Raw genomic sequence first — 26,623 nt, 5'->3', positions numbered from 1 at the left:
AATTACAAAGCAAATAATGTCCCCATCTGAAATTGGGCCGGTAAGGGACGGAATTGCCAGTCCAGAATTTTGTCCCAGTCCGCCCCTGACCATAGGCATAGATTTCGGAAGGGGATGCAGGGGATATGTCCCTCAGCAATATTTAGAAGAGGTAGATTTGTCCCCCTCAAAAAAATATGAAGGACAGCCCTCCTCCACACAGTTGCCAGTAGCCAAGGAGGACACGGAGGATTAAAAAAACATAATGGACTCTTCAGAAGAGGTCGTTATCTTCACTCGAGCTTCTGCGTGCGAAAGTCACCGGACGACACAATCTTCTGAACATAGTCATACTGAGAAATCCAGAGAGAGTTGTGTGGAGCTGATAGTCTTAATGAGCTTTGTAGCAACTCATTTGGCAACGGCTTGAATGTAACAGATGTTTATTAATATTAAAAAGTTACTAAAAAGTCGACTGTCTGTCAGTCGGGCAGAGAGGACGGCGAGGCTGTGGTGTTTTTTAGCGGATTTTGCCGTATTTGTAAGCCGAGATAGGGTGGCTGTCAGTCGGGTACAGAGCTCCGCGTGAGCAGGGGCTTTTATCACTGTCAACATATCCAGCATCTAACGTTAGCGCTGTGGAGTAATGTCTGGCTATGTGAGACAAGCGTCTAGCAACATCGTTGGATGCTGCGTTCTCAACCTGGCAATCTCCGTGAACTTCAAGTCTGGGGAGGAGGGAGCGGGGGAGACGACTCTCTCCAGTATTTTGAATTGGGACTGCAGTAACTATTTTAAATGCTAGCTGTCAGTATTACATATTGCACCTTTTAAGCTATAGTGCGTAGTTTCTGTCGCCCCCATGAGGAATTCTAAGTAATGACAACAAAACTGTCGTTGCATCCACATGACACACATCACACAAACCTTCCGTGATCACGCACTCTTCAGAAGAGGTAATTATCTTCACTCGAGCTTCTGGAAAGTCACCAGATGACACAATCTTCTGAACATGGTCATACTGAGAAATCCAGAGAGAGTTGTGTGGAGCTGATAGTCTTAATTAGCTTTGTAGCAACTCATTTGGCAACGGCTTGAATGTAACGGACGTTCATTAATATAAAAAAGTTACGCACTAAAGCTTTAATACTTGACTGCCAAGGAAATGGTCAAATTTAAAGACCACTTAACTCTAAAAACAACTTATTTTGGCATTGGCCCTTAAATAATGACTGCATTAATTAGTGTCTTAAAGCTGTTGATTTCTTCTTTTTTTTTAAGCTCAGTCCTGGTTGTTTTTTTTGGCCTTGCTCGTCCATACAAAACATGCAAGAGGTTATCAAAATGTGTTTATTTCCTCCTTTGTACAACTCGAAGATGTCACCTTGAACCTTGATATAATAAATAAGAAGTCATATAAAACTGCCATAGAGGTTTTCACACATCGCCACCCTCCAATCACAAAAACAACAGTCGTCATGACATGAAATTATTAAACATATCCTACATTTGGAGGAAAAGGCACAGCGGGGTGGATTAAAGTGGGTACACAACAAAGATACTCACAAACAAAATGTACGTCATCTAGCTGTATAATTTGCATATTGACACATTTACATAAACATACAGAATAACTTTTAGACTCGTCTTGTTGTTGCTTGGATAGAAATGTGGCTGGTACTGTAGGTTTGCACAAACACAGTGAGTTCTTAATTCCTCTAATTTGATAGTACAGAGATGGCAAAAAGTGAGGTAAAATGAAACTTTTTATGTAAAGGAGTTTCAAAAGCTGATGTTTGCTGCTCAGTGTCCACCTTCATGTCAATTTATAACCACAAAGATGGCTTCAAGAGACCAAAATGACTTTCCAAATGAGCTCACCAAATTAAAAACAAACAAAAAAACAAACATGGACAGATCTTCCATGAAGTGATGGTTTCTCTTCCAGTCTCTCAGTTTTCTGCTCAGGCCCTCTTCACATGTCACTGGGGCCCTTCATGCTGGAGTCCTTTGCAGAAACCGGCGACGCCACCATGGGCAGGACGCACTGTGACGACTCACAGTAGCCAGTCATGCCGGCGGGACCAGGGGGCCCGGGAATGCCGACTAGACCGGGAACACCACGGGGTCCCCTTTCTCCATCACGACCGTTTTGGCCGTAAGCCGGTCGACCGGGTTCACCTGAGAGAAGAGTCAAAGGAAAAGAATACAAGTTAATGCGAGACACTGCATAAAAATTTTTTAGGGGAGATTTAGGGCTATTTTTCTTCCATAACATGTCTTCTTTCACACTAGTGCAGGGGTCTTCAATGTTTTTTAAGCCAAAGACCCCTTAACTGAAAGATAGATGGAGCAGGGACCCCTTACTACATGTAGTTTCTGTCTCCCCCATGAGGAATTCTAAGAAACGACAACACTGTCAGCGCGTCCACATGATACAAGCCTTCCGTGATCGCGCACTGCCCCCGCCCCCCTTATTTAACTGTAATTAACGGTTAATTAGTGCTTATTAATGCATTAAGTAATGCTAATTAATGTACCCTTATTGTATAGTGTTTCCCAGATTTTTTAGTCATACTGAGTCATTCACCTGGTAGACCGGGGGCACCTGGTGCTCCTTTATCTCCTCTCGCTGTGGGTCCTCTGTCCCCTTTGTCGCCCTGGTCACCTGCAGAGAGGAAACATAATCATCACCAAGAGGATACACATAATTGAAGTTGGCATATTTAGCTAGAGTTCAAGCTCAGACTTCACACCTCATCTGTTCGTTCATTAACATTAAGAGGAACCTGATTGGTCCCTGAGGGGGAAGTGGGTCAGAACAGGATATAAATAAGAACACATGAAATAAAAAAACATGACATCTTTAGCTCCTGGCCAGAAGAAAGCCACACAATTTAGACTATTCATTTAGTATTTACAGATGATTAGTGTACAGATGTTAAGGCTGTGTAATTAATCAAAATGTTACGATTTTGGCTCCTAATGATCGCAAAAACAGGAAAAAGAGATTATTTGCACATTACATTTTGCAAGTAAACTCTTATTTTGTCTTGTGTTAGGAATGAGAAAAAAATGTGTTTTCACTGTTAAATTGTTTAACTTTTTCACCGTTTGTTTTTTTAAGTTCAATAAATGCAACATGTTTCCAAAAGTTAATGAGTCATCGTGTTAAATAATCGTGATTTCAATATTGACCAAAATAATCGTGATTATGATTATTTTCCATATTCGAGCAATCCTAACAGATGTACATTTTTGACTTTCACAGAATCAGATCTGCACATTCTATCTGCAGATTAACTTTTCCCTCCCAGGACCAATCTCTCCCATCACATCATCTGAGTACAGATCTGACCGGAGTGCTTTCTAGTCCCAATTTTAGAATCTGTATATCTCACATTTGCGATGACTGTTGTTATTAACATCAGGGTTGAATATCAGTTCTTGCCCTCAGGCTCTCTTCTCAGATGTCCACGTGTCAGGAGTAACAATTCAATTTCAATTTCAATTCAATATTATTTATAGTATCAAATCATAACAAGAGCTCTTTCAGGACACTTTACAGATAGAGTAGGTATATACCACACTCTATAATTTACAATATATAAGACCCAACAATTCCAACAATTTCCCCAAGAGCAAGCATTTACATACAGATAGAAGTACTCCTTCATATCAACAGCCTCATATTTCTCCGTTGAATATGGGTTAGGGGAGGAGTCAAACTTGAATTCTGGGGCTACTCACTTGGCTGGTTATTTATATATTTTTTATCGGTTGACTATGTGATGATGATGATGTTGAGGTCAACATTCATTCCTTCGGGGACACAAATAAAGTTGAAGTTGGGTCTAAGGACAGAAGGTGTTGCTGTATGCTGTACGGATTGTAAAGCCAGGGATTGTCTCAGCTAGCTGTCTGGATTTACTCCTGCAGAGATCTGAGGAGCAGTTAACCATAGTCCTCAGAAATCGACTGAGGGTTTTAGAATGCCAACACAAAGAAAGCCGAAGGTAACGGACTCCGGCCAGAATGAGGGGACATCCGGTGGAATTTCCGAGGCACCAGAGCAATCCCGGAAACTAAACGTCGTCGATATAGACTAAAAAAGTTAGTCTCGCTTTGCCAGACCCTCCCCCAAAGCACGCTGGAGGAAGGTCTGGCTAGTCCACATAGCATTCGGGGATGGGAGGAAAACATGCTCTGGTTTATTGCCATTTCTTTAAACCAATCACAATCGTCTTGGGAGGTGATAAGTGCCAGACGGAGCCCCGGTGCCTCTGCAAAATAGCCTCGGGAAGGAACTTGTTTTGGTGGAACGTGTGTACGTTCAAAGGTTGTTTTAGTCGTGCAACAGAAAACTCAGATTGGACAGATAGTCTAGCTAGCTGTCTGGATTTACCCTGCAGAGATCTGAGGAGCAGTTAACCATAGTCCTCAGAAATCGACTGGGATTTAGAATGCCAACACAAAGAAAGCCGAAGGTAACGGACTCCGGCCAGAATGAGGGACATCCGGTGGAATTTCCGGAGGCACCGGAGCAATCCCGGAAACTAAACGTCGTCGATATAGACTATGAAGACTGTGACAAAGAAATCAATAATAAATTTAATTTCTTCTGTGTGTGTGTGACTTGGTGGAGAAAAGAAAACAAATATTGCTCCTAAACAGTAAATTCTCATTGGTTGATTTATTTATTCTTGGTGTTCCCAGACAGTGGGGGGGATTCATTCCAATAACCTTATAGTCCATAACCGTACGGTCGTAGAACTGCTGATCTGAGTCTCACCTTTGGGTCCTTTGCGACCCATAAGCCCAGCTGGACCCTTCAGACCGGGAAGGCCTCGTGATCCGGTGTGTCCTGGGAAACCATTCTCTCCGGAGGGACCTGGAGGTCCAGGTGGGCCAGGGGGACCCTGTAGCCCAGAGATGCCTGAGTCAGGCCTGCTCAGGCTCGCTGCTAGCTGGGCCAGCTGCTCTGTGACAGACACAGGAGGACATGTTTGACATTTATATTTAGAAGCTGACACTCCAGTCCAGAGCAACTTTAAAGATTCAGTCCGTGCTGCTTTACTTAGCCTACTACTTATATTAAGTGATAAAGTAGGTGAGCATCAGTCAAAAAAAGATTTAAAAACAGTATAAAGGATAGAACCCAAACAGAATGAGTTTGGTAAGAAGGTGACAAACACTTACCTTGCATTACCCTCATGCAGACTTGTTTAATGTGTGTATCTGTTGGTGATTTCCCCTGAAAAAAACAAAGATTGTTGATAGCGATGAGCCATTTGTCCATGCAGCAATTTTATGAGCAAACATCACATGCAAACGTGGCCCTGGGGTGTTGCCTCAGCACACCAAATATATTTAATTCCATAAAACTAATGCTTATAGAAAAACCACCCCTAAAACACTCTAATTTCGTCGAATAACAGCAGGAAGGATCATTTTGAACGCTTTGTTTTCTTACTTTTACCATGACTTGATTGTTCAAAATAACCGCAAGTGTCCTTCAGTCGAGGGAACATGCTGGACAATAAGCAGCAAAAAAACGGTCGCCCAATAGTTCGTAGCTGAAACATCTCACCGCTGGTCCCTGCGTCCCCGGAAGGCCTGGTACGCCCATGTCGCCCTGCATGCCACGTGGTCCCGGTTGGCCAGCCTTGCCCTCTTTCCCCTGCTGTCCTCGGCCGCCCTCTGGTCCTTTATTTCCTGTCTCTCCTGGTGGGCCTGTCTGTAATCAGCAGCAGCAGGTAGATACTAATATTTATATGATTGTTTTTTTTATGATTAACTATGATATATATATATAGTATATATATATATATATATATATATATATATATAACATACAAAACACACGCACAACCCCCCTGGGAATTTTGTGCAGCTTAAATAGACCGCCAAATTGAGGGGGTGTGTTTGGTAAATGATACAGGGAGTGAGGCATGTCACGTGTGTGTACTCAGTGCAGCTCGAGTTGGCTGCCTGAACTAGCTCGCAGGGGTCGCCCCATTTTGGACCCAACTTCTTATGTGCTTATCTATTCCTCTTAGGATTGATCCATCTCCTAGAACAAATAATCTTGGGCTGAATGGAACCTGGGTCCCTGCAATCCGACATAGGTTATCATGTATCCCGGTCCAAAATTCCTGGACCTTATCACAGGACCATAGGACATGAAGTAGTTGGCATTCCTCTATTTAGGATTATTACAACACGTAGGGTACACACTGGTAACTCAAGAACACCTGTTAAAGGTGGGGAAACAAATCTAAACATCTAATTTGTTCGTGCGATAAGGGACAGCATGTAAGAAAGCAGCAAAGTCAGCAGTTATTTATATAAAAGTCAAAGGGAGAGGAGGGATTGTAAACCAGAAGGCAAATGTGTCGATTAGGAGTTACTGCTGTTTGAAATATTACCAAATCCGGACAATACATTTATCAAGATGCATCAGCTTTTTATGGCAGACTCAAAATGTCTTGCAGCCGCTTCACTGTTAAAGCTCACGTACAAACTGTGGTAAAGAAATTGATTATGCTCCTTAAACAGTTGCAGAAATCCAATATTACGATATATCGGCCGATATATATTTAAAAAAAAAAAATAATCCAGAAATGCGTAACTTAAGATATGAAACTTAAAGTCCTTTGAACAAAAAGACAATAACAACAACAAAAATCAAGAGTATTGCCAACAGGGACGTTGTAGAGCGCCCTCTGATGGACAAACTATGCAACGCCAATACTTTTTTTTTTTTATATTCAATTATCAGAATAATTTGTCATTATAAATGATTCTGATGAATGAATATTTAAATTTATTTATTTATTTATTTTTTATCAGCCATTATAAATGCTGATACCGATAGTTTGGAAAATGCCTAATATCGGCCCGCCGATATATCGGTCGGGCTCTAGTACAAACTGCAGTAACGAAACTGATTATGCTCCTTAAACAGTTGCAGGACGTAAACAATAATGGGAATTATATTAGTAAAACAATAAGGACCTTCCGAGACATATGATGCTTTGTGTAGGTGAACATACCGATCCTTTCTCTCCTGGTTCTCCTTGTTCACCCTGTAAGGGAAAAGATAGGTCAATAATTGTACATGAACATGGAAATGGATATGTTCCTACACTTTTTCTCCATCTCACAGTCAGGACGGAATTGTGAGGATCTCTTTGGTTTTATTTCTATAAATGTCTTTACTTATTTTATTTACTGAAGGATTAGTGTTTTTTTAAGTGTGTATGTTTTCCCTGTCTTTGCCTAGTGGTGTTTTTAAGAATGTGTCGTATGTTCAAAAACATCTCTGTATGGATGTTTGTATGGATGTTTTAACTGGTAATGGCTGTAAAATGGGTGTTAGCCCAAGCAGAATTCTCCAGTCTGTGGAGCAATAAAGTTTATCGTATCGTATCGTATCGTATCGTATCGTATCGTATCGTATCGTATTGTATCTTATCTGATCGTATTGTATTGTATCCTATCCTATCTTATCTTAGTACCAGCCTCTTTTTCATATCTTAATAATTTGATATTGTATTGATATTGTTGTTGTTACAAAAAACATGAGTGCTCACAACAACACATTTGAGACTTCACTTCTCCAGACTTTTTCAGACTTTCCAGATGTAGGTTTCACACTGATAGGCTGATTTCTTTCAGTCAAAAGCAGGTGTTTCAGTCGTCAATCACTTACCAGGTCTCCGGCATCACCTGGTGTTCCTTCAGCACCTGCACCTCCCTGAAATAAAAATGCATGACAGATTTTTGGCACTTAATGTTCAACACACTGTAATCTGAGTTTTAATCGCTAGATGTAATATTACAATTTATGTAACATACCTGGTCTCCCTTTGGACCATTGAGACCGACTGCACCCTGAGAAAAAAGTTGATAATAATAACGATTATCTGAAACTACTTAATATTTTTCAAACAAATAAATCCGTAATTTCTTACAGTAAAACTTTTACGGCATTTTCACATGTTCTAAATATTCAGTTAAGTCAAAGAAAATTGGTGATAACTTTGGTGTAGATTTGATCTGGGATAGGGTTAACTTTTCCTGCTACAGATCTCCCACTATGCCTCTAGGGTCGGTACTCGCTCCGAAGCTAATCCGGCGACTCTCTCACTCGCTCTACCACACACTCCCCATACACATGCCGGGACTGCTATTCTCTTAAAGAGATCGATGCACACACCAACGCACAAGTATAAACTTCAGGCCACTTACGTAGGCTATGGCGAAAGCTCCCCATGAAGCCTCCGCAGAACCATGAATCAGCCAAGGTACATTTGAAAAAGAGCTCATTATATAGAACTGACAAAATACAACAACAAACTTCGAGCTAGCAAGCTATACACTGAAAATGGCAAGTTTTGAAGAAAATTTGGATCGTGCAACAAGACAGGCCTGTTCTTTCGGGGGATGATTGTAAAGATTTACAAAGAATATGTGTACGGCATTTCTTCTCTAACTGGGACGTTTTGGGACCGATTGGTGGGATTGCTGTGGACAAAGTACACACGGTACACTGGTAAGAGCAAATGAGGTTTAACCATGTATCAGCTAATTTAAATAGTTCAAGTTACTGTATTGTGTGAACAGTTAACTTCATTTAATATTTTATGTGGCATTTTCTTTTGCGGGGTCCAAAGTTCCTTCCCGAGACTATTTTGCAGAACCACCGTCGCTCCATCCGAAGCTTAAAACCGCCCAAGACGATTGGTTTAAAGAAAGGCAAACAACCCAGAGCATTTTTTCTCCTACCCCAAAATATCTGTGGTGTGGCCAGACTTTACTCCACAGCACTGTGGAGATAGGTCTGGCACAATGTGAGACTAAGCACTTATTCGCTCCGGGTTTAAGTTAATCTGTGTATTTCTGTCATTTTGTGTCTCTCACCCTGTCGCCCTTCTCCCCACGATAACCAGCAGGGCCAGGAAGCCCAGGAAATCCCGGGTCTCCTTTGACGCCCTGTTAAAACACACACACACACATACACATACACACACACACACACACACACACACACACACACAAAAATAAACCGTCAAATGCACAGAATGTAGACTCAGAATCATAACACAAGACAGACTATGTGAGGCTTAAAAACTCCCCTCCCCCACCTTAACCTGACCACATCCACAGAAGAAATGAAAACATTTTCAGCTTCACATCATCTGAACGGTGAGGCTGGAAGGACCCCCCCACCCAATCATCCAACTCCAACCATCCACCCTCCCTCACATGTTTTTGGGTGCGTGTGGTGGTACTGATTGTAGTGTACAGTGGGTGATGGGTTTCAGGCATTCCTGGGGAACAGAGAGCTCTTTCAAGGCTTCTCAGCTTCTTTTCCTGCCTTGAATCCCCCCCTGAGCTGAAGAAAAACCCCTTGGGCCTTTGGATTTCTGTAACAAGAGGCCATTCATACCCGCTCACCGGCGAATTAGAGACTTAACTGCAGGGACAGAAGTTCATAAAGATCTGCCACTCTTTAATAAAAGCCTAGCACGAGGCTTCAGTTCCCAGATACAAGGTTTATGTTGGTGAATGATCCTTGTGTTAAAAAATACATTCAGGATAGGAGATAGTATTTATGAACACTGATTGCTGATTGTATTTGTATTGTATTGTATTTCAGAGCCCTGATCTCTTAGTTTGATAGAGATAAGTTATGCAACAGCACAGAGCTAAGCAGAAAGGTTCAGCTGGCACTTCGGCCCTGGACTGTCAATCACGTAGAGATTACTATCTTTTGAAATTAGTTTCATCAAAATGTATCTTTTGGTGTTTCTCAATTCATCCATGCTCTCTTCTATTCCCATAAGAGTATTACTATAATTGTGTTGTTTTCTTCTCAGGTAATTAGCACAAATAAGAGGGAAGGTTTTTAACTTTGGTAGTAAAAACTCAAAAAACATTATGGATAGATTTGACCAGGGTTAGGAGGGTTACTTTAATACATGTATTCCGATAAAATTACTAATTACCTGTTCAAAAATGTATCAGTAACCTAATCCAAGTATCACAATATTAAAGTAGCGTTACTTGATTACAGTTACTTTTGGATTACCTCAATACCAAATACGGTCTGATGCCTTTAAATACAAAATAACGGCGAAATTTTCACCCAAAGTTGAGGTCATAATAATAAATTCTTAGCTATGGTTTCACTCGAGACCAGAGTGTTGTGTGAGAATCATGAAGTGTTGTAATGTATGTACATGTGCATAGTAGTATATAGTTCTTTATAACTTTAACTGAACTTAACGTCGTGATCCAGGTTTTTTTGCCATGTGACAATTATCATTTAATACATTAATGTTTGTGAAACCAACAGGGAAAGAAAGTTGGTGTTTGTCTTAAGATATACAATTTTCTTACACAATCATGTGTCAGGATTGATGTCTGCAGGTGTAACAGAAATTTTGAGAATTCTTTATATCTAGCAAAGGATCATACTTACTGAATGTAAAATTTTGATTAGCTGTTTCCAGTCCATACAGCCCTTATTTTTAAGGTTTTACAGTAAATAATCTGTGTTTGTCTTGGCTTCATGAAGTATAGAAAGTATCACCAGTCTTTTGTTGATGCCTTTTTATTTTAGGATATAATAAAGAAAAGTAATGCACACCAAGGGCTGTCATGTGGCGCTGATCACTGGAAGTAGACTTGAAAGTAAGACACAATGTTGACCACACACCTTCTTCAAAATCAACAATGTTTAATTGATTTGTTGATTTTTCTTACTTTTTTCTTTCAACATAACATAAACCTAATTAACAGAGATGTGTGACTTAATGTTTGGAGTACCACAGGGTTCTGTACTGGGGCCATGCTCTTTCTGAGAGGTTTTTGAGACTTTTCTTTGCATCAAATTACAGTTAAACCTATTGTTCTTTATTTGTTCTGGAAATTGAAGGATGTACTTAAAGGTGCAGTAGGTACAACTTATAAAACTAACTTTCTGTCATATTTGGTGAAACTGACACAGTATGCACTTGTGACTGATGATTTAATAGGCTATATATGGCACTTTCATTTATTACCGAGCATTAACATGCTCGGTAATAAATTATTTATAAATGAAATAAATCACTTTTATCTATTACATACAGCATATACCCTGAATATTTTCCAGTAAATGTAAGGAAATGCAACCCTAATTCATTTCTCTGTTAAAAGCCAAACATGTAATTGCTTTAAAATGGTGAAAAAATATATATATTACATTTATTTTATTTTTTTACTGTCTATAATATAATTACTTACTTATTTATATTTAATATTATGCTATTTAAGTTTCTCTTTTTATGGAAAATGTTATTTTGAATAGTAAGTGTTCTGTTTATTCAAAATGAACAAAAGGCTAACTAACATAGTTTTTAATATAGTTAGTGTTTTTATCTAGACTGTGACTTGATAAAAAAAGAAGCAGCTTTATATACACATCTGGTTTTAAAATGCATCTGAAATGAAAGCTTCCTTTCATGCAGAGCACCTCCTCTTCTAATTATCTTCTCCTTTAAGTTGCCTGTTTTTCTTTGTCTTACTCACCATCCACCATAATTATTGTGTGTATTATTATGTGTTACTGCCACATGTGGACTGAAGACACACAGGTAGTCGGGAATTGATCTTGCCTCGCTCAAACTAAACTTGACCTGTGACGTACAAACACACCCCAAACTTCCTATTGTGGTCTGACCTTTCTCTAATTCTGTCCACATCACAACAAACTGTTGGGATAATCACACTGAACACTGTTTGACTCTTTCTCACTTTGTTCTCCTGGGAACCACACTCTATTATCTGTGTTTCCAGCTGATGTTGAAGGTTCATCTTTCTCCCACTGTAACTTTTAATGCAGCAAAAACAAATGTAGTCTGAAGAAACTTGGTGAGATGTATCATTAAGGTGTTGGATGACATTTTATCCCTGATATTAGACAACCTCTCCCTCAGGTCTTACCCTGGGTCCTGGTGATCCTGAAGGCCCGTCAGGACCTCTCTCTCCTCTTGCACCCTAAAAGAGAGAGAAAAGAAAAGGTAAAATCTGGATAGAAAGCACAAATAGATGCCTAAATGCATAATTGCACAATGGAAAGAAATATTTTGTTTAGCTTTACTACGCTGCCCAGACAAATGGCTGATGAATTTTGTGAAGATATGACTGTTTAATGTTCTTTTCACTAACAAAGACCACGGCAATAACAATAGACAAAAGATGATGTAAGAGAATTGGATTAAGGGTCTGGATGAAAGGATGAGGTTTGAGGAACAAAGGGTGAGGGATTACGGGATTACGGGATAAAGGGATGAAGGAAATGAGAATGTGTGGCATCGATGTAAAATGCCGCAAAATGTAAAGAAGTATTTTGCGATTTTGAGGTGCTAATGCAGTTTGACTTTTTTGTTCATTTTCACACAAGTAAAACATAGTTTTATTCCATATTAAATAGTATTCCGTAATGTAATAATTAATTGTAGACATTAACCAGGAAATTATTTTAAAAACAGCTTTGCCACATTACAAGCAACTGTAATTATGTTTTATGGCAGTTTTTATGTCACACTGTTTTCTGTGCTAGGTGTGCTAAATTTCGTTCTGTGGCAGTTATATCATAATGTATATATCATAAAGGCATCATAATTTGTTACTCCATTCATATTTTATGTATTAGATGATGCAGAAATGTAAAAAACTGCAATATGCATGATGTAAAACACTGAACTGTGCAGCAGACTGTACGTGTTCTGGTCGATGTTCAGGAGGAGTAAAAAATAATTAGACCAAGGTGCAGTACTTCTTTCACTGATCTGGTTGATCCTCCTGCTCAAGTCGGTTTTACTTTCAATCTTGGAAATTAAAGATAAATGATGTGATTGAATCTGACTCAGCCTTCACTTTGGCCCTTCAGAAAAATGTTTTGCATTGGTCTTAGAAACCTCCTTCAATCAGACTTTGACCAGGTTTACACAGGCTACAATATGCAACCCTTTGACATTCAATAATGACAACTAACTGCAATGAGTATCAGTCTGTCTGTGCATTTGTTTAACAATCTGCCTGTGATTTAATTTTTTTTGGGAGGCTTGTGCCATGTCCTGTGAGTGTGCCATGTTTAGCCTACTGGACACACATAGATCTGCCTTGGAGGCTTTTGGGATGAGTGACAAGTGCTGGGGCAGGAAGTGAAAGAAAAGGATGGTGGGACTCATGTAATATTTCCTGTCTCAGGGAGAAAACTGTCTCTCTCAGCTTTAAGTGAAATGTAGATGCAGCTGACTCACTGGTCCTCCTCTGGGTCCGACTGGTCCCACCTCTCCCTGCTCGCCACGCTCGCCCTGGAAACAAATAAGACATCAAATAATTTCAGTCAATGGCATGGGCTTTTGTCTTGTACTTCAAGAAAAGCTTTGTTGATTATTTAATGAGTTGAGGACATTTCTCAGTTCTTAAAATACCTCAAACCAGTTAACTGGTTGGTGTTTCTCAGGTAGTTTAATGTACTTTTACATACTAACTCAGAGGCTATTGTTTTACAATTAAATTAACTTTATTGTAACACAAAAGATGTGTTTGAACTTGCTTCAAACTTACTTGTTTCCCTGGAGACCCCATCACTCCTACAACACCTGGATCACCTGGGTTACCCTGGTGACAAAAAGAGAAAAACAGTGCAGTGTATTTTATTTTGAAATCTACAATCTGGCCATCAGTAATAGTAGTAATAGTAGTAGTAGTAGTAGAAATATCCGTTATTTATAGTGTTATTGAATAAAATTGTAATCATACCACTGCACCACTGACTCCTTTATGGCCATAAGCGCCTGGCAAACCCTACATGAAGAAAATGATATCAAACATCAACAAATCTCACGCTGTTAATGATGAATCAGAGAAGCTTTGGGGTCAGAGGTCACACTTACAGGAAGTCCTTGTAGGCCAGCATCACCTGGAGCCCCATTTTTCCCTGTAAGACCCTAAAAAACCACAGAAACAAACTGTCAAGTTCTTTTTAAGGACTCGTCTTTAGATTTAGACTGAGGACTTTCTATCTAAAAGCACACTTCACAATCAAAACTAAAAATCACTTCCACACACTTCTGTAAAAATGTAAAATAAAAATAGCTAGTATAGTTACAATTGATCCTGGCAGCCCGGGTATTCCCTCACGGCCATCTGGACCAGGGAGGCCCTGTTGACCAGATACAAAAGGGTTAGCGTAGATAATTACACAAATATGTCTCTCTTTAAATGAAGGAACCACTTCGAACAAAGTATATAAACGTATACGGCTTTCAAACAAGAATAAGATGTGTTGGCTGGATCTGGAGATAGGTATAACGCAGCAGGACAGTAGTTAGGTTGGAAGAGGGATGTATTTATTGATTGATTGATAAGATGAAGCGGTGCTCACAGGCTCTCCTTTTGGCCCTGGCACTCCTCTGATTCCAGATGGACCCCGATTGCCCTTTAAATAAAACAAAGAAGGAAACGGAAACAAGTTAAATTAATAACACATACTAAAGAAAACATAGGACGGAGAAACAAAAGGACCAGTGACATTAAAAACGAGTATTTTCATTAAGTCTGTTGATTTATTTCCAGGATTTTAACAGCAAAAACTGGTACACAAATCATAAGTTTACAGCTGTTAAATTGTGTCACTGTTGTTATTTTTGGTCTGGTTTGTGTATCTGAAAGATCTTACCTGCACTCCCGCTGGCCCGAGCTCACCTATGGCTCCTCTTTGACCCATATCACCCTAAAATAAATGTCATATTATCAGTGTTTATGTCTAAATACAAGAACGGGGTCAACAGAGGTGAGACAAAGATGCAGACTTACTGGCTGTCCCTGGATTCCCTGAGGACCTCCATCACCAGGTTTCCCACGAGGTCCCTTTTTGTGGAGACGGGAAATCGTAGTCAGTAAAAGTTGAATCAATTCAAGACCTTTTAACATACTTAAATTATAAAAGGTACTTAGGACAGCACTCCTACACACTCAAAAATAGAAGTACCCTTGTGTAACTAAAAGGGTACAAATGCTTGTCGCAGGAGCGATACCCTTTTGAAAGACAATTGTATACCCTTCTCTTTTATTTTGTACACTCAGATTAGTCAAAAGGTCCATTCATGGCCTATTAAAAAATGTATTTGTCTCGTACCTTCATTTTTGAGGGTGTATTGATACTTTTTCAATTTGACACGCTGAGGCCGAAACATCCATGTGGCAATAAAAAAGTACCTTTATATATTATCATCCACATTAAGGATCCAGCGCCCAGTCTTCAAAGTTTTCTAACTTTCTATGTGAGTTGAGCAAGTGAAGTCTTATTTTTTATGACATATTTCAATTAAATTATATAAAAATGTAGTCAATGTACGTCAAGACACACATTCAACCTCAATCCAAAAGTTCAATGTTCAATCCAATGTTTTTTATTTCAGTGCAGATGCAGTCATTAGATTAGAGAGTTGATAGCTGTTGATGACTGCATCAGAAGAGAATGAATAAGTGTTGAGCATTAGACTTTTACAGTAACCTATTAATACAGAGTTCTGTGTCTGTTTCATGAGTTCTTTCACATTTCCTTAGGTTTTAATGCGCTCTGAATATATTTTGTGACTGCATGGTTGCATTCTTTTAATGAGCTTTTATTTTGAAATGTCTTTGTTGGAAGTTTGGTAGGTCGGCCATCATGTCCTGATTGGATAATTGATAGTCAGCCATTTTGTGGAGTGTGTGTATATATATATATATATATATATATATATATATATATAGCTGTGTTTTTATTTACTCTGTAAAAATCTCCTGTGGGTTTAAACATAATGGACATTTCTTGAGTTTTTGTTTTACGACTCGATGAGACTCGTCTGCAGTAGAGTTTAGATTCTCTGCCCCAGCCGGAGCCCGAACTTGACCCAACCCGACCCACAGGCCAGGCCGGGCCGGGCCCTTGATCAAGCATTTATGTTTTTTTAATCATTACTTTATTAGCATAATTGGGTGGGGAGAAAGCTATGCCTCTCCAGCTTCTCCCGTAGCTTTGGGTAGTGAGGCCAGTGCGTCGGCATGCAGACCGTGGCGAAGGACAGTATTAATTAGATGATCGAGACAAGAAAGTCTCCTATATGGTTCCGGAAAGTCTCCTATATGGTTCCAGGGCTTTGATTATGTTGCTGCCTTGATCTGTTCGGCTGAGGGAGGGAGCTAGGGTCGAGGTTTTTTTTTTACGTTTCTTCATTCAGATCCATTTGTGATCCGTTCCATTCTGTATAAATAAACAACACAGGTTACATGCTTCGTCCTTGTTGCATAATTCATTAAGGTAATTCTAAACAGATTTCTGTAGTTCAAACAACTCTGAATTGTAGTTGAGAACGTCAGTTATTATGGCCCACGTATTAAAACATTGTCGGGTTTAAATCGGGCTCGGGCTCATAATTACAGTTAATGTGTCGGGCCGGGCCGGGCTCGGACACAACGTGCACGGGCTCGGGTAGGGTCGGGCTTGATTTTTTGGGCCCGATGTAAGCTCTAGTCTGCAGTGTGTTTGACTGTGTGACCTCTTACCCTGTCGCCTTTGGAGCCAATTATTCCTTGGAGGCCTCTTGGTCCACCTGGGCCCTAAAATTACTCAGCGGACAGAGGAGAAGAGACAGAAATGTCCCATGTTAATATGTTTGACTCTGTTGAAGCATGTCGAGAGAACTTTTATTGTGACAGTGAGTTGAGAGAGAATGGTGAAATAGTTTACTGGTAGTCCTTGAGATCCAACTTCACCCTGGGGCCCTTGTTCGCCCTCCTCTCCCTGAAAGAAAAACGTTTTGTCATCCTGTTATATATACAGTATATATATATATATATATAAAAAATTATTCAAAAGCACAGGCTTCGATGACAAGAAACTGTCTCATACCTTTAAATTAAAAGATTTTATTCTAGACACTTTGTGCATTTTTTAAAAGTCTGCATCATCTCCCTCGAGAAAAAAATGTCTTTGGATGTTATCTGTTGCAGGAATAGATATAGCGGCTGCACAGTGTGAGAGGAAAGGATGTTACCTTGTGTCCTTGTCTTCCGGGCTCACCAGATTCACCTTTAACTCCTTTGTGGCCCTACAGACAGACAGGTAGGAACATGTACAGTTAAATGTATCTATAAAATGCATTTAGCAAAACATGCCAATCAAAAAGTGTTACCGAGCAGCTGAAGCGAGAGAAAACAATAGCAGCATCAGTGACATTTTACTCACTTTCATGCCGGGGAGACCAGGATGTCCATTGAGACCAGAAGGGCAGGCGTTAGGACACTGAAAAACACAACAGCCTATTTGAGGTCATGGAAGAGCCCTGCCACCAGGGGGCTCCACTGTCCAGTGACCCTCTGAGCTAGCATTAAGAGCAAATGAATAAATGTATTTGTTTTGCCTCTTTACATAAAATTGCTCACTGATAATTATGGAATTTATTTTTTCTAAAAGGCAGTGATAGTGAGATGAAGCCTCGTGAAGCGTTAAAGCTTCCAGCAAATTGGTTCCCAAAAGAGTTCATTTCTTGAGGCTTCATATATTCACAATACCACCGGTTGGTCAGAGAGTAAAACAGGCAGATATATTACCGAGAATATTTGGTTAAAACAGATTGGTGATACCCTGGAAATCCAGAGTGCTCACGAGAGCACAATTGTAATTTGCTCAGCGAGTCACTCTGGCATTGAGTAATGATGCTCATTAACTATGCCCTTGTAGCCGAGCTGCACCAATCACATCAGTGTATCTGATATAGGCGGGCCAGAGGCGAGCTAAACAGATGACGACAGTTTAATTTACCAGTTAGCTCCTCTGGTAGCTAAGCGTATGGGGCTCTGGATACGTCACCCCGTGTATTGTTGTGATTGGTCGTAGTGTTACCTAATTGCGTGCAGTCATATTTTCAAATGCATGCTTGGTGCCGCCCCTCGAGTTAGGCCATTTTCATTACTCAATGCCAGACCCTTAATCTTTCGGATTTGGGTCTGGACTTCCAGGCTAGATCGGTGATGCTGTTTTGCCCTCATTGTTCTCCGTGAAGTTTGCTGGAAGTTATGTACTATAGCGTTTTATGTGGAGTGAGCACAATAGCCTTTTAAATGCTACATTGCTTGTATAAGGAAATAACAGGCAAACCAGCTTTAAAAATGACATATTTTCTTTTTAAATAAGTGATGTGCGGTCAGTCCAATTCATGACAATGTGCATAAAGAGTGGTTCATGTGGAAACTTGAAAGTGTTAAATTGAGAATGGAATTTGCTGTGGTGGTGATAGAGTATTTACAGTTACAGTTTACATTGTAAATTAATCTACTTTGGGATCAAACTTACCAGGTCCTCGCCTTGATACACGCCTGGAGGACCCTAGAAGAAAAACACAATGTGTGTTGTGCCTAAATAAACTTTTCTTCTCCACTCCGACCTTTACATTAATGCATCTAACGGTTCTCAACGAGAGCTGCCCCTGCCACCATGAAAGTAAAATAATACTTATGTTACAGAAGCTGTGATATTTACCCGCGGCCCAGCAACACCAGGAGGACCCACTTGACCTCTCTTGCCTCTCGCTCCCTGTGAGAGATTAAAGAGTCTTTATTAATATGGACAATACTCTTAAATCGTAATGCAGCATCAACAGCTATCATTATCAACAAGGCCACTAGGAATCTGTGGACACAGAATTATGCAGAATTTTCCGCAGATTTTCAGCCAATTTTCCGCAGATTTTAAACAAATTAGAAAAATGTAAATAAAATGTAGAATGTTACACATCTCGGCCCCAAGCAGAATAATTCTGAATCTTTGTTCTTTTGCTGAAGTTCTCAGGACATCTAGAAACAGAGTTATTGCTAAATTTTGTTTACTTGAATATGTATAAATAAAGATGACAAACTTTACATAATTAAAATGATAAGTGTACTCACTATTGGTCCAACTTTGCCCAGTTCACCTGGAAGCCCGTCTGTACCGGGAAGACCCTGTTAACAAACAGCCCAAAATATCTGTTGCAATAAAGCCTCTGACGCTGTAGCAAATGTATCCTTTGTACCTATACATATTAACATTTTTTCAGATTCAGACACTTTTTAATCTCAATGGGCCATTCAATTGCATTTTCCAAGTCCATACAGTCAGATCCAACAAACACTCACCAAGCAATAGTTAAACATGTTAAAGAGGAAGGAAACATGTTGTAAGAGGTCCAGTTTGCCATCTATAAGGAAGACCACTATATCTTTTGTGACCTTTTCAAAAATCTTCATAACCAGGACTTTATTAAGCATGGAATACTCGTCCATGTGCTGTGACACTTGTAATAAATACAGCCATATTCAGTGGTGGAAGAAGTACTTAGATCTTTTACTTAAGCAGTGTAGAAATCAAGTAAAAGTCCTGCATTCATAATGTTTAGTATTAATGTCACAGCCCAAACACAACCCTGAGGAAACGTATTACTATTGTTATGTCTATAGAAGCTTTAACTTTAGTCGTGGATTTGAAATTACAGAAATGTACGCTCAAATTATAATCAACAAATAAATAATGATTTATTTTTATAGGATTAATGTTGCATGCAGTTACCAGCATAGTGTATAAAGTGTGATATTGTGTTTATACTCACATCCAGCCCATCAGGTCCTTCACCCTGTGAGAGAGAAATCATTCATTGACAGCGTCAGACTGAGACTGATCAAACCTAGATATACATGTATTATTATTTAAACCGCAGCTGTAATAACATAGTGTATAAGTAGTGTAAGTGGTTGCATAAGATGAACAAAATAGACTTATATAGTCAGCAGTATTACAACATTATATGAAGATGTATGTAACAAAGACTGCTTTTTACAGATCATATCAGTTCTTTACTGAGCAGTTTATTATCAATACAAATTATATTATTGTGCATTTGATCCTTAACTATGTATCCTAACACCTAAGTAGATAATGTTTACACAACTATGTGGATGAAGTTCTGTACAGAATCTGCACTACTGATCAATTTAATCTGGGTATTGTTAAAACATAAATATAAAGCTAACTTACGGGCTCTCCAGCAGGCCCACGTGCCCCAGGATCTCCCTGAAAACAAACAAGAGCAGAAATGTTCAATCTGACATAAAAACTATTGGAGTACAACAGGAAAGAACAATATATGTGCTTATAGGTTGGCCAAAAGATTTGTGATTATTGTCAGAATTAGCGCTCGCATTTCAACAGAAAGATTAATATAATAAAATGTCTTACTTTTGGTCCTTTTGGGCCCACTGGGCCTGTATCTCCAGGAGGTCCAACAGGTCCCTACAAAGATGACACATCATCATTTACAAAACATCCAACACATTATGATGTAAACAAATTCTAATTACTAACTAACTGATAACATTAAAGGTGCTCTAAGCGATGTCACACTTTTTTTTAGGCTACAACATTTTTTGTAACATACAACAAACATCTCCTCACTATCCGCTAGCTGCCTGTCCCCTGAACACACTGTAAAAAACCACGGTCTCTGTAGACAGCCCAGGCTCCACAAACAGCAACAAAAACAAACTGCGCCAACCTGCACCACCAAACATAACAAACAGTCTTCCAGCCAATAACCGACAAGAAGGATTTGGGGGGTGAGGGGTGAGGGGTTAATGCGCGGAAGGGGACGGGATGAGGAGGAGGGACTCATTGCGCCTTATTGTTATTGTCACTCTATATATTTGCACTCAGTGGTGTAGTCTACGTGATACGCAGGTATACGCAGTATACCCACTAAGAAAGCTCCAGGATTTCCATATACCCTCTTAAAAAGGCCCAATGACATGCAACAACATACTTTACATTATATTTTTGATATATTTTGAATTGTGTTTTTGTGTGTTTTCCTTCTTCACCATAAATTGGTGCATAAAAGTGTATCCGAATACAAGAAATTAAGTCGTTGATGCTCAAAACTTCCCTCGGGGAGGACACCCAGACCCCCAACTATGATAAGGGTCCCCCCTTTCCCAAAGGCAGATTCGGGCCAATATATATATATATATATACAGTACAGTATACCCACTACAATACATTAGACTGTTGGCACTCTTTCCACTTTGTATTGCAACTGCTGCACAGCAATTTCCCTCAGGATATATCTTATCATTCTGCGTGCAAAGGGTTAAAACCAAACAACCAAACATCAGGGACCACGTGGGAATTATGAGGTCACCATTAAACTGAACTGGCATGTCATCAGCAAATTATAGGACAACTTCTGTTTATCACAACTTGGGTGTTATTTTCGTAGTTTTGGCCTTTTTGGCCAAAAGTCGGTTTTGATTATTGTACTCATCAAATTAATTTCTGGGGACACTGCAATAAACAAGCTTGACAAAGCCATGGGGGCAAGAAACACAAACAATCACACAGGTTGTAAACAAGCCAACAGTTTAGCCAGATTATCTAAATTGCTTATTTTAGGGTTCTTCAACTCGACTTGAAGCTGACAGATCCTGACAAAGTATTGGGTTTTGGGTCATGTTCCAGTAAAGCTTCAGGCTTTGGTCGGGTTCTGTTTGTTTATGTTCAAATGTAATTTCCTCTGTGTCCATGTGTCGCAATTATAGAACGTGAAGTACGAAGAGCGTGAGTGTAACTGTAATAGGAAACTACCAATCAGTAATGAAAGTAATTAAAGGAAATATATAGCTTTTCTCTCAGGTTGGCTTTGGGTTTAACAACAGCAGTAAGGTTTAGTCGGGTCGGGTCTTAAAGACCTGGGTATGGGCCTGGTTCGGGTCTCACTTTGTACTTTGCTTGCTAATGAACCTAAAAATGTCATGCACAAAGAACATTATTAATCATTCCAAGTTATGCCACAAAACTGTGTGTATACGATGGAAACCGATGGATGTTTACCACAGACTTTGCTTTCTGTTACAAATATGTTTGGCTAACTTGGAGGTTTCATTACAACATGTCTGGCGGCTCTTATCCCCAGATCTCTGCATTTAATTTGGTAAGAAGAATGTCATAATTACTGATTGAAATGATGGCCAAAAACTATGAAAATAAGTCATAAACAAGAAAACAGAATTATCCTCTTAAACCAAGACATGAATGATTGGAATGATGCTTCTAATAAAGTTATGAAACTTTCCTTCGCCTGCGTTCATCTATGGGACAAATGTGAAATCTGGGAACACAAGACTTCATTACGCCAAATCGTCACACATACATACATCAAATCTGTCCAGATGTATCTACCTACCAAATGCCAAACTGAAGAAGCCACTCCTCTCTTCTCCACAGTTATGTCCTAAATTAACTCCATTTTGGACTATTGTATTCCAAATTTGATCAAATATGTTGCATACAGTAATGGAACCTGACCCATTTCTGGTGGTGCTTTGAGTCTCTGATCAGGTTTCCCTGCTCAACAACAACTGCACTCATTGTAAAACTTTCTCACTTAGAGAGACTATGGTTCTTGCTAATAAACAGGATTTGGCATCCCTTTCTCTAATACACTGATAACTTTAGAGTGACATGATGTGAAGTCTGGGGAGGAGGGTGGGATAAGGCGATAGCTGTGTGCATGTCCTCCCCCAAAAAACGCCCACATAAGTTGTTTGTCACCTCTCGAGAAGTCACCTCCTGAGATTGCTAATGCTGTCAGACACTTTTAATATCAATCTGAGCCTGTCAGTGGCAAAAACACTTTTAGTGGACAAAAATCAAGGGTGCTGGCTGGGTGACTGCGTTCTCGCTCAATACTGGACCAATCTCAAAGATTTTTTTGGTCACATCAGTCTATTATTATACATACAAATGTATGGGTAGATGGGGTCCAGGTTGAAAAAACTTTATGGAACAAAAGGAGCTACGCCACGTTCCGGTCACGTGCGTAACTGAATGTGAATAAAAGTCTGATTGTAACCCAAACCACAGTCTTTTTCTAAACATAACCAAGTAGATTTTTTGTGCCTACACATAACCAAACAACCATTTCACAATGTTAACGACGTGTTTAAAACCGCAACCTTTACGTTCTCTGGACGTAAAACGCTTGTAAAACGTGGGTCGTATTATCGGGTAGGAATAAAACAACCCGTATCGTCGTATGGTTTGGATTACTTGTTGGTTTGTTTGTTTTGTCTCTAACTCTAAAGCAAGGCCAAATTTGTAACACTGAATGTTTTCTGACTGCTTCCTCAATATCAGTAGGAGGCGTGGCCTTCCTTCCATTAGCTCTTCCCCTCATCTGCCTCCTCCATAAATAACCCCCCAAAATGCTCCACCTGGTCAAAGGAATCAGCAAGCAAAGGGAATCAAACATAACTCAAACTAAACAATCAGCCAGTGATAACAAAAAGTGGGAACCCAAAAAAGCATATCCCTCAGATAGTATGGTAGATGCCATGTGGATTTATCCTTTCACACCCAAAAAACAATAATCTCCTCACTGCTTTGCTTTCTGGTCTATGTTATGTTACTGTATAGTGTACAAACTCTCTCCATCTCTTCCCTCAAAGCATGCTTGTGCAAGCTGGGTACAAATTATGGTGCGTATTCTCAGTTTCAATCCACCCGAAGCTCTGAATCTGCCCGTCTGTTCTCAGCCCCGTCACCACAGCCAGACAGCAAACACACTGAGTCCATTCTGCACCACCTTTCCCTGCATACGGTTCTCTCCTGTCAGCCATCCCTGGGCAGCCGATCCCCCTCTGCACACCCCTCCATCTCACACAAAAAGACCCCTGTTTCTGTCAGGAAGCCACTCGAGACTCTCCCCTAAATAGCCAGATTGATTTAACCAAGGAACATGTTGTTTTTTTTCACTCAGTGGAAGCTAAGACAAACTGCTCACACAGCAGCAGATCTGAATAGCTCAGATCTTACAGAGATTCAATACATCCTCCTGTTGGAGAGTTTAACCTGCAGGGAAGAAAAAGACTCATCCACTGGATTGAAGCAGCTGGTGGATTCAAAATTCAACAGAACCTTTTGTTCAGCAGTTTCTTGAAAAGGAGACGAGCCACTAAAATGTGTCTGGTGGATGAACACTCGACCAGCCGCATGCCAAAACCTACCAGTCTGTGCCTAACATGTTTCACTTACATCTGCGCCTGGAAGGCCTGCAGCTCCAGGAACTCCGTCTTTGCCGTTATCACCATCAGCGCCCTGGAAGCAAAAGTTCACTTCACTTAACACTGTTGATTTGGGTACAAAGTCAGCATCCATTACACATTTCTGCATGTGAAAGGGGAAATCAAAAGCCCACTCACTGGTCCGCCGGTCACTGTGGAGTCTTCTCCTCTGTCGCCCTGAAGATACATGAAGAATGTGTTCAGATGAGGATATTAATTTCCAATTTTACTTTTATTTTCATAAGATTATTTAGTTGTTGCACAGGGCGTTAGCTCACGTTGAGGACACTCAGGTCAAGTCCCTTTGTATATTTTTCAGGGAATTTGGGGTTTTTCTACAAATTCTACAATTTAAATAACCTGATTCCAGTATTTTTAGACTCAACATTTTTTTTATTTTTTAAATGGTTCAGGATATTCCCCACTGAAATTGTATCCCTAGATGTGTGAAGAGGGCTTTGAAGCAGCATTTAGACCTTAATGTTGAGGGAGGGAAATGTACAAAATTGAACAATTAACTTTTTGTTTTTGGTTCATTGGGGGAGGGAGGACTTGAACTCATGATGTTAGTAATCCGGGCTGTTACATATTCAGGTACCAAGAAAAACAGCCAGTGTGATCCTGATACTTATTTGAGTTTGTTGGGTGAGGTTTTGGAAGAATTTCATAAACTTGAAGGAGTTGTAGAATGTTTTTAAGCCCCATAGTGCTGCAGGAAACCCATTTTATTAAAACATGAAAATGACCTTACTGTAGTTTAAATAACAGCTGCTCTGTTACAGCTTTTTGCTCACTCATTAACACTTTTTGGGAGTGTAACACACCTGTACGTCGCCAGGATTAAAGTCATGTAACAAGCTTTTTATTTCCAAAGGACTTAATTGTTAAAACTCCACTCGTGCTTTACTGAGCTGATTAACCCGGACATAGCAGCTTCGAACGCCATCTGAAAACTGAATTTTATGACTGAAACGGCGACTCACATCAATGCCATCCACTCCGGGCACGCCTGCTGGTCCGGGCGGCCCCTGGGGGCCTCTGGGACCGACCGGGCCCCTCTGTAAAACAAACACACACAAAAAAATCAAATTTTCTCACTGAAATTCATCTCTAAATATCATCCCGTGCTGCGGCTGCTGGAGGTGGTGGTGGTGGTGTGAAGGGCAGCTCACACAGAGTCTCATTGTTAGGATGATGTGAGGGGAAAGGTCGTGAAATGAAACCTGGTTTCTTATTCGTCCCATTATACCACCTAAGTAACCGCATGTGTTCTGATGACTGCTGCTCGCTGGACCTTATTGGTGCCAGGTATGTGCACGGGAACCCAGTTTGGATCAGTTTTAGATCAACTTCATAAAAGAATTGAAGTCGTTTGTAAATTATGTTGTTTTTGAATGCATATATTTAAACATTTTGCTGAAAAAAACACCTTTAATTTACTCAATTTCAACATTCACATGCCCCATACTGACTTTAGAAATAGCTCAAACAATAACAATGTGTAATCAGATACTAAGAAAATGAAATACTAAAACCATAAATTGTTTAGTATATAGTTAAGTATATTTGAGTCCCTAGAAAAAGTACAAGTGTCTCACTACAGCAACACACACTGAGTTTTCACAGAGATAATGTGCTAAAAGTATAGTGAAGTCTACTCATTACTGAGCAACAAAAATAAACTTAAAGTGCTAATAAGAATATACAATATGATACCATAAGAGATTCAAATTAATATCACATAAAGTTTACATATAAACTTACTTTTAAGGACCACACAGACACCTCTAATTCTGTATTTAGTATATTATAAGGATACATAGAAAATACATAACTGTTAAGTACATTAACTTCTCTATAAATACCTACAGGACCAAGCATCTATAGGAATGTTTCCTGGAATATACTAGTGCAAGAAAGAGCACCTATTTCTCACCTGAGCCGAGCAAATCAGCACGATTTGCAGTAAAATTGCCAGCAGAGACAATCGACCGATCCTGAAGAGAGCCATGGTCTTCCCAGGGCCGAGGAAGACGCTAAAAGTCCTTTTTTCCCAGATTAGACGGGGCTCACGGACGGTCCACCTGTCAGTCTCCCCCCTGACTGAAACCCCACCGCCTGCTGGAAGGGGAGGACGTTAGAAAGTCCTGATTATTCATGAGAAGCTGAGGCTCCGCTGCAGGAGGAGGAGGGTACCTCTGCACAAACAGGGTGGAGTGTAGGCCTAATAACCTTTACTTTGAAATTAAATCAAGTTTGATGTTGATGATTCATGTCAGTACAGTGGATATTGAGCATGACAGAACATTGTTTGATATTGTTCTTTACCTTGCTTCAGGATGTAAACCTTAGGTTTTTTTTTGTAAAACATATTTTTAATCTTTAAATGTTTAGAAAAGGGAGTTAAAAGAGAAAAGGAGGGCTGGGGAGTTTATATTCAATAGTACAA

General features: G+C 39.8%; 1 protein-coding gene across 1 annotated transcript; it reads right to left on the bottom strand.

Moving 5' to 3' along the window:
- Positions 1 to 1,313: 1,313 nt before the first annotated feature.
- On the bottom strand, positions 1,314 to 26,307 carry col9a1a (collagen, type IX, alpha 1a). Its single transcript, XM_078273721.1, has 32 exons — positions 26,111 to 26,307; positions 25,158 to 25,232; positions 24,313 to 24,351; positions 24,146 to 24,208; positions 20,297 to 20,350; positions 20,096 to 20,131; positions 19,671 to 19,694; positions 18,973 to 19,026; positions 18,566 to 18,619; positions 18,380 to 18,412; positions 17,273 to 17,329; positions 17,082 to 17,135; positions 16,775 to 16,828; positions 16,591 to 16,644; positions 14,857 to 14,910; positions 14,720 to 14,773; positions 14,426 to 14,479; positions 14,150 to 14,203; positions 13,935 to 13,988; positions 13,801 to 13,845; positions 13,606 to 13,659; positions 13,296 to 13,349; positions 11,974 to 12,027; positions 8,905 to 8,976; positions 7,840 to 7,875; positions 7,694 to 7,738; positions 7,035 to 7,067; positions 5,570 to 5,716; positions 5,179 to 5,233; positions 4,772 to 4,960; positions 2,570 to 2,647; positions 1,314 to 2,160 (listed from the first exon to the last, which is right to left on the bottom strand). The coding sequence occupies exons 1-32, from the start codon at positions 26,183 to 26,185 to the stop codon at positions 1,955 to 1,957; spliced, it is 2,064 nt and encodes a 687-aa protein (XP_078129847.1). The 5' UTR covers positions 26,186 to 26,307; the 3' UTR covers positions 1,314 to 1,954.
- Positions 26,308 to 26,623: the final 316 nt, after the last annotated feature.

Source organism: Sander vitreus, chromosome 2 (assembly GCF_031162955.1).
Source record: "Sander vitreus isolate 19-12246 chromosome 2, sanVit1, whole genome shotgun sequence".
Classification (NCBI taxonomy): domain Eukaryota; kingdom Metazoa; phylum Chordata; class Actinopteri; order Perciformes; family Percidae; genus Sander; species Sander vitreus.
The sequence above is the reverse complement of the archived record's forward strand: the minus strand, read 5'-3'. Positions and strand labels throughout refer to the sequence as shown.